We start from the raw sequence: 9,656 nt of genomic DNA, 5'->3' as shown, positions 1-9,656 counted from the left end.
TCGATTTTTATTTTTAAATTATAATTTTTTGGCATATATATCAAACTAGTGACGTCATCCAGCTGGGCTTGATAACGTTACCGATGATTTTTTTAAATGAGAATAGAGCTCATGTGAGAGCTCATTTGAAAGGGTATTTAATTCTCTATTTAGTAATACAAACAATAACATAATTATTTATACAAGGTGTCCAAAAAGAATTTTTTAATTAAATTAGTTGAGACAAAAAGTAGAATGTATGTAACTTACTTAATTCAAAATTCGTTTTACGTTTGTCAGAAAACAGAAATACATGTTTATTTGACAAATAATAAATATTGCTTTTCACTTAAATTCAATGTTAGAGCTGCCACCCACCTGCCTCTTGGAAGTTTAACATTACGCTTAAGCGAAAATCAATGTTTATTTTTTAAATAAAACATTTTATGTTTTCTGGCACCAATAAAATATATTTAGAATTAAACAAATTACATACATTCATCTTTTTGTACCAATTAATTTAATTAAAAAAATATTTTTTGGACACCCTGTATAAATGATTATATTAGCGTTTATACTATTGAATAGAGAATTACAGACCCTTTCAAATGAGTTGTTACATGACCCCTATTCTCATTTAAAAAAATCATCGATTACGTCATCACGCCCAGATAGATGACGTCACTAGTATAATAGTTTCGGGATTTTCTCTAAAAGTCTCCGGTTTACGAAATAATGAATTTATGCGTTACTTTATCAACGCACTGTATGCCATCGAACGTGTTGATACCTTCACATATCTGGGCACAGAAAAAAATAAAAAGAATTCCGTAAGTAGCGAAATTAATGCACGTATCTTGAGTGGGAATCGTAGATACTATGCTAATAAAAGATTGATGACATCGAAATTATTAGACAAAAGGACCAAAATGACTATCCACCTATGGTAGGTGGATAGTCATTTTGGTTCCCATGGTTGTGAAACCTGGGTAATGACAAAAAAGAGGAAGCCCAACTCAAGACATTCAAGAGAACGACACAGAAAAATAAACGGCCCGGGTGCAAGAGACGGACGGCACATGGATAATCAGGAGAAACCCCGATATTAACGAATTAAATAAAGGCGACGATATTGTAAGATTTGTTAAAAGTCAAAAATTGTCATGACTGGAACATTTCCAGAGACAAGAAGACACAAAAACATCAGAAAAAAATAACACAATGGAATTGGATTAAACCTTTGTGCCCAAAACTAGTAATATATTTACTTAATACTCTGTAATGGTGCAGATTGTAAATACATATATTATGTAGTTACAAAACAAATTACGTTTAAGAGTTAATACATTTAAGTATAAGAGAAGTGTTATAACTATCCAGCGAGATACTTACACTTCTGTAAAGCAAAAAAGGCGAGTTCAGACAAAATCAATATTTTGTAACCGACGGATTTCATTACAACAAAAGTTTATTAAAAAATTTGATAGTTTAATTGAAATTTATAAACTTTAGCATGTTCTATAAGTATCCGAACCACGTTAAACGGTTAAGTTTGATCAATATTCGTTTTATTTTTTGCTCGTCTTTTCCACAACTCCCGCTAGAAATTTCGCAGTGCAGATTCTTAAAATTGTAATAAGCCATATTACGAACTTTTAAAGAAATACTTTCTCAGGAATTGACTATCGTATCAAACTTTTATCAATATTGATTATAGAAGGCGTTCGTTGCAGGCTACACTTGTTAAAATATAATTAAAAGTTTTTTAAAGCCTTCATGACATACGAATTGTTAAATCACCAATTTTAGTTGAAATAGTATATTGTACAAGAGAGAAAAAGACATATTTCTCACGAGCGCAGAAGTTTGGCCACAAATCAAGCTAGGGAGAAATATGTCGTTTTCTCACGTGTTGTACAGGGTTATTCACTATGTTTTGACCCCCCCCTGTAAACTGCTTTATTTACACAATTAGAAAAAAATGTAAAATACAAAAGTTATTCGATTTTTGAATCATGATTTTTTGACATATATGTCATACTAGTGACGTCATCCATTGGGCGTGATGACGTAATCGACTATTTTTTTAAATGGGAATATAGGGGTCGAGTGCTAGCTCATTTGGAAGGTTATTCAATTCCCTATTTAGTAATATAAACATTAACATGATTACTTATACAGGGTGTCCAAAAATATTTTTTTTAATTAAATTAATTGACACAAAAAGAAGAATGTATGTAATTTATTTAATTCAAAATACATTATACTCCTGTCAGAAAACAGAAATAAATATTTATTGAACAAATAAACATTACTTTTCACTTAAATTAAATGTTCAAGCTGCTTCCCACCTGCCTCTTGGAAGTTTGAACATTGGATTTAAGCAAAAATCAATGTTTATTTGTGCAATAAACTTTTATTTCTGTTTTCTAACAGCAGTAAAATGTATTTTAAATTAAAGCAGTAAGTTAGGCGCGTCGCTATTGCTGACAAGCTTAGGCGCGTGGTCTACGATCGTAATAGTTTTTTGTCGTATAATACCGGATTTTGGCAAAATTAACAAATTAATGCTTAATAACATGTTTATTTATGTTCTCACTTTGATATTAGATATGTTTTGTTCCTTGGCTTTTCTCATTTTGACAGTGGTAAAATTAAAAACCAAGTCATGATTTTTTGGGTCTTTATTCGCAAGTAAATGAAAATGGTCACAAAAATAAGCTCAATTTAGTAAAAAACACAAAATATTTTTTATCTTTGAACTTATAGAATGACCAATAGGGATAAATAATAAAGAATAGAACTAAAAAGTAAAAAAGGAACAAAACTAATAAATGGTCAAAGTGGCACAATTTTAGTCCGTCAAACATTCAGTGCAAATATCCCCAAAATGATCCTTAAATGCAAATGTGTCACATTTTTGGCATGTCTTTCTTGTTGACATATTGCAAATTCATGCACAAATACAACTTCGTCCCACGTAATTTGTTGGAATATTAGGGGAAGGGGGTACGACTTCTTGAACTCCGAGCAGTACGCGAGCTCGTCGTCTAAGTTCTCTTAGCAGGGAAGGCATAGTTGATCCATATTTAATTTGCTGTTTGATTAGTTCCCATGCTAAGTTTTCAATGAAGTAGTTTCTTGAAACATTTTCATTTATGTTATTAGCTTTATATACACAGCAGGCTACATATTAGCTTTATATATACAACTAAAAACTGGAACGCGCTTAGTCGCGTGGTCTACGGTTGTAGACCAGTGCTCTTTGAATAATGTTAAAAAAATAATGCAAACAGATCGGCGGCGTTTAGCAAACTGAAGAGTAAGTTGGAAGTATTAGTGACAGCTACTAAGCGGGATGGGGGCGTATGTGCAGTTTTATGCAATTGGCGACCACTTAAAGGAGAGTGGTCTACGATTGTAGACCACGCGCCTAACGGAGTGTGACGTTCCGCCCCTTATAGAATCGATTATTGATGGGAAGATATTATTTAACTATCCAAAATATTATTTAATTATTTTCAGAATTATTTTCTTTCAATGTTTATTCAAATAGAACTTAAACCCATCTCAGAATTTTTAAATGCTTGATGACGTCACATTTAAAACGTGGCAACATTGGTTTCCCCACTTTGACAGCCAATGCTTAGTAGAGGGGTACGAAGGATTCAGCTGTGAACGTGAGCCTTGGATTGCCATTGTTTCTCGAGTGTTCGGTCTGAATCGTAGTGTGCGGGGTCATTAGACTCAATTATTCACCTCTAATTCTCAGTTCCAAATTGATTAAATATTACAATAAAAGTATAGTGAAGTTATCCAGCAGCAGTGGATTTGAAGAATTTTAGAGCATACTATATCCAATGAGTTCTCCCCCGGTAAATACACATTTTATTAAGTATTTTATTCAGCCATTTTGGAAGTCCTTGACATTTGCTAACTAAGTTTCACATAGTCTATTTTCATGGTTTTTATGTTTTATTTTCATGGATCAAACTCATCTAGAGATAATTCAATATTCGTTGTTAATTTGTGCTTCCAGTTGGAAAATAGAGCTAATTTAAACTCCATTTTTTATATTCCTTTCAAGTCTACAGAACTCCTATCTTTTGAACGATGATCAAATAAGTATCCATCGCTTAGTCTTACTATATTTCATCCTTGTATAATATATCTATATACCGGTGTATATATTATAATAAAATATTCTTTCACAGTAATTATATTTTGTATTTCAATTGGAAATTACTTGTGTTATTTGACCAAGGTCATCTGATAGCAACCTGATAAAAGGTCAAGCTGTCTAGTCATTCAAGTTTTTGGACTTAATGACCTATTTCTTCTTATTCCCATAGGAATAAAAACACCTCCTCGTATCTCTTGCTTCTTTTTTTTGACATTGGTAGATTGGTAGTAACACCACACTGTGTTTTTTTTAGCACCTACCATGAAATCTTAAAGCCACCCTACAACAACACCAAGGCCAGACCACACAGAGAGAAACAATCAATAGGCGACCAGCCTGGATTATTTCCACATTTTCTTTTTTTTGAGTACCTCCAGCTGCTTTCCAACAGTTTTGAGTACCTTCAGCTGCTTTCTACCAGTCTTCCTCTCCTGTACCTCCAGCAGGACAGCTGCTAGCGAGAGTTAGCACCCTTGGGTGCTCATTACATCAACTTCAAGATTAGGAAAGAGTGGTTTGTTTGGGAACATTTACTGTGCTCTTATTAAAGACAGACTGGTTTTGTGATATTTAGTACATTTTTTTTTATAGTTCAATTGCACACACATTTTTCCTGCTTTATATTTTTTATAGGTTTTTTTTCTTTACAACATAATATTTAATTGATAGCGTTCCCCAACACTCTGCAATCTATAAAGGTATAAATTTCTGAGCTCAGATATTTTCCCTGATAATAGTAGTCGGTACTCTTATCTTGATTATTTTTAGGCTGTGTTCCACTTTTGTATAATTATTTAAACTCATTCCATTATTTTAGTATATGTTTAATTAAATTTTTAAAAATTAACTTCACATATTAGTCAAAATTGTAATTATTAACTTTATTTAACTTGAACTTATTAACTTTACTTAACTTTAACTTATTAACTTTATTTAACTTTAACTTTAATTTATTAAATTCATATGAACTTCTGGATTCTAATCCCTCAGATTAGTTTTTGGTTTCACTTGTTATTATTACTATTATAAACCACGAGTTAGGAAAAGGATCTGTGTATCCACTCGTAGGTTTATTTATTCAATAAGGCTTGTGCCTGTCCCACTCACAGTGAGGTATTTATATGTTATATATAGTATCAGGTAGTATTTAATTAAGGTGTACGTATTATAAACGTACAATTATTATTTGGTGAGGGTTCTACTAACCTAGTTGTAAGTTGTACTTCCTGTATTAGAGGTACCCGTAGTCAGTTTTTCTAACCTTATAAAGAGTATTCTTAGATCATAGTTGTATGATGATTTTGTAATTGACTTTCACTAGTATCACTTTTTCCTGTCATGTTAGAGTTACACACTAGTTACTTGTCCTAACTCAGAGATTGTTAAAAAGATCTAGTAGTTACATTCAATAAATATACATTTATTGTGATTTTTTTTTCTTATTACTCCTTTATTTTTAGTAGTATATTTTATAATTTAATAATCTTTAATAACTTTTCACATACTTGTACTACAAATTTAACATACTCTATAGCAGCGTAGAATACCTGGAAGAGCGTTAACCTAGTTATCCTTCTTCTGGCGCCCAAAAATTCATTCTATTTTCAGTATATTATTATATTTACTCTATCTATTTTCTGAACATTATCTTCATATCTTCTTTTCGAGCCATCATTGTCACTTCCTTTAATCTATTGTCTGGCCAAAAATAGCCGTGCAAATTGGCCGAATCCTTCCTTGAGTGTCAAGTGGCCCTTCTCATACATATTTAGCTAGCCATTCAAGTTATATCTATCTATTAATGATTTCTCATCTCTAGTCCTGTATCAATTCGATATTCTTTGTCTTGGCATCCTTCCATACAAATACTACTACAAAGTTGTATTTTAGTTACTCCAGCTTCTTCTACGGAGAAGCCACACATTTTTGTCCTTTGGCTACATTAAGTAGATCTTCTTCTTTTTACTACTTCTGTTGGAGTTTACCACTCCCTTTTCATTCACTCCAACAGAAAATCATCAGCTAGTTGTTACATCGGCTTTCCAACGTGGTGGCTTTATTTTTGGTCTGAGACAGTATTCATTTAGGTCAATTCTTCTCTTTTATCTGAAATCTCTTTGTTATTTCCGTTTGGTATCCTATACACATATTGTTACTTATTTATTTTATTTTTAATTTCTGATACATATCAGGTATTCTTAAACGCTGTTTTGATTTTTGTTTATATTTTGGGACCTCATTATAGTATATGTTTGTGCAGCTTACATTCTGGGTTAGATTTTGAATTTTTATTGGGAACTTATATTTAATATTGCTATTAATAATATAATTCATATAACAATTTTATTTCTTCAGTCAATAGTGGTATAGTTGGAGGTACAACTAAGTGTTGATTATTATTATTATTATTATAGATATATATTTTTTCTAGAGTGGTGGTAAGTTACATATAAATAAAAAAATTTACTTCCAGTATTTAGGTAGTAGGTTTACTTGAGTATACAATATTTATTGGATTATTTATCCATTTATTTGATCTTATATATTTATTTGATCTTATTTATTAGATTATATACTGCATTATATATATATTTTTTTTTGCTGGCTATTTTGATTTTGTTGGTGTGTTGCTGATATTTTCTCGGTTTATATTATATATATTTTGCGTGCAAACTTTCATATTTTCATATTTTTCATATTTCTGTTCTTTGGACTATTTGTCAATAACTTTGCTCTCATCATGTGTGCTTTTAAAGCTGAACATCTTCTGGTGGATGAATTGGATTATGAATTAAAGATTCGGGACATAATGCCAGAGGAGTCGACAACTGTCGATAAAAAACGCAATCTTTTGAGAGGTGCTTTGAAACAAGAAGCTGGCAATAGAAGTTTTCTCCAAATTTCAGCTGTATCCCTTCCTTTTGAGGAACAACAAAAAGGAATCACTGAAACATTGGACAGCTTGTCTAAAAAAATCGAAAAGTTTAGGGGAACTGTAAAGGATACAGAGTATGCGCGATTAACATCTCGTCTAGGCCATATTTCTGCCCGTGTACACTTGCTACACTGTCCTTCTGAAGAACAGGAACCGTTCAAGAGGTCTGTTTCTCTTAAAATATTAACACTAGAGGGTGAACTTGATTCTAGAGTTAACCCCATTGCTACCTCTACTCCTAATGCTTCAGTCAATGTACCTAGCTTTACGTACTCCAAACCTGTTCAAGTACACAAATGGGGTATTTCATTTTCAGGTGAAAAACAGCACACTGATGTGATGTCATTTTTAGAAAGGGTTGAATGTCTTCGAATATCTAGAGGTGTTTCTGAAGAGGATTTGTTTGCTGCTTCTGCTGAGTTGTTCACCGGGACCGCTTTTACATGGTTTATGAATAACAGGGGTAATTTTTCTTGTTGGTCTGATCTGATTAAAAAGTTGAAGTCGGATTTTCTTCCGTATTCATTCCAGGATGATTTATTAGATCAAATTAAGAATCATAAGCAGAAACCTGGGGAATCTGTTACTATGTTTATTAATACTATATTAGGTATGTGTAGTCGTTTAGACACTCCTTTGTCAGATTTAGCTAAAATTAAAATCATCCTTAAATGTCTATTGCCCTTTTATCATCAACAATTAGCTCTTATGGACATTCAGAACATTGATGACCTTACTATAAAATGCAAACGTTTGGAGGAAACGTTATCCTGGTCTTCTCAACCTCCATCCACATCTCGATCCTCTTCTAACTCTTCTTCTCAGCCAACTTCCTTTAGGCAACGTTCTTGGCTAAATAAGGGTCATGAACATAATGTTTCGGTTGTTAGTTCTCTTGTCTGCTGGAATTGTGATCAGCCTGGTCACCCATTTTACAATTGTGGGATTCCTCAAAATCGTATTTTCTGCCATGGTTGTGGCCGAGAGAACACCCTTAAAAGAAACTGTTCTAAGTGTTCGGGAAACGACACGTCGGAGGTCCGTCCCCTGAACGTTTCTCCGTCCAACATCCAATCAGGGAATCAAACCCCATCGTCAAACGAAACTGCTGGACCAAGCACATCCAGCAACCCAAACCCATCTTCACGAAAAGGGAAAGGGGTGTCGTTCAAGAAAGCAGCACACACCACAAAACAAAATTAAACCAGAAATTTATTTCTATAGATAATACGTTAGATTCGCTTGATTCAAATGATCACAGATGGTCATTTACAAACGCTTCTTTGATTGGTAGTGTTCAACGTAACAATAATAATTGTGATAGTAATGTGGTTCCATTATCTATATTAGATTCTAGTTTTGTTAATGATGATGATACGTCTGGGTTAGTTCCATATAACGGTTGTAGACAACCAAATACTTTAGATCTAGATATTAATTCGTTATTAGTTAGGAAACAAAATGATAATAGGCCATATCTTCCTATTCAAATTTTAGGACAATCGTGTTTAGCTTTGTTAGATAGTGGCTCTAATATTTCATTGATAGGGGCACATTCGTTAAATTTATTGAAAAATTCTAGTATTCCCATTATGCCCATTTCATCTTTGCAAGTATCTACTGCAGATGGTACAGTTCAGTCCATTACGGGCAAACTCCAAATTAAAATCACAGTGGCAGATTTATGTAGGGAAATTACATTTTATGTTATTCCTTCCGTGCAGAATTCTATAATTTTAGGTATGGACTTTTTCAATGCTTTCAATAGTACCTTAAGTTGTTCTGATTTTTCTTTTTCCATATCTGAATTTAATTTATCTACCCTTAGTGCTATTCACGATTTTGCTAGTTTATCAAGCTCTGAACAAAGGCAATTAGAGAGTATGATCTCTAAATTTACTACTCTTTCTTCAAAAGACAAACTAGGTCGTACGTCGTTAATCTCTCACACTATCGAAGTGGGAAATCCCACTCCTTTCAGATTATATCAGTACCCCATACCTCAAGCCTGGCAGGCAGATTTAGAAAAGGAAGTAGATTCGATGCTTGCTTTAAATATCATAGAACCTTCAACATCGTCCTACTGTTCTCCGCTCTGGTTAACGAAGAAGAAGGATGGATCCTTCAGGATCTGCTTTGACGGTCGAAAACTAAACAGTATCACAACTAACAGGGATGCTTATCCTATCCCCAGAATAGATGTGATTTTGAGCAAACTTCAGAATGCCAAATACATCTCTTCTATTGATTTGTCTAAGGCCTTCCTACAGATCCCACTGAGTGAAGAGAGCAAGAAGTATACTGCTTTTGCTGTCAGTGGTAAAGGATTATTCCAGTTTGTCACCATGCCTTTCGGTCTTGTTTCTGCTCCTCAGACAATGTGTCGTCTGATGGATTTAGTCATTGGTCCACCGTTAGAGCCCTATGTTTTCTATTATTTAGACGATATTTTGGTTGTCACTCCTGATTTTTCCCTTCATATGGAAATTTTAGATAAGTTATTTTTACGTCTTAAGGAAGCTAATCTAACGGTCAATCTGGATAAATGTCAGTTTTGTC

General features: G+C 33.2%; 1 protein-coding gene across 1 annotated transcript; it reads left to right on the top strand.

Annotated features, from left to right (window-relative positions):
* Positions 1 to 3,423: 3,423 nt before the first annotated feature.
* LOC126887509 (uncharacterized) lies at positions 3,424 to 8,328 on the top strand. Its single transcript, XM_050655137.1, has 2 exons — positions 3,424 to 3,854; positions 4,416 to 8,328. Exon 2 carries the CDS (start codon positions 6,903 to 6,905, stop codon positions 8,298 to 8,300), a length of 1,398 nt encoding a protein of 465 aa, XP_050511094.1. The 5' UTR covers positions 3,424 to 3,854; positions 4,416 to 6,902; the 3' UTR covers positions 8,301 to 8,328.
* Positions 8,329 to 9,656: the final 1,328 nt, after the last annotated feature.

The sequence above is a fragment of the Diabrotica virgifera genome, chromosome 6 (genome assembly GCF_917563875.1).
Source record: "Diabrotica virgifera virgifera chromosome 6, PGI_DIABVI_V3a".
Taxonomy (NCBI): Eukaryota; Metazoa; Arthropoda; class Insecta; order Coleoptera; family Chrysomelidae; genus Diabrotica; species Diabrotica virgifera.
This window is presented reverse-complemented; position numbering and strand designations above follow the sequence as displayed.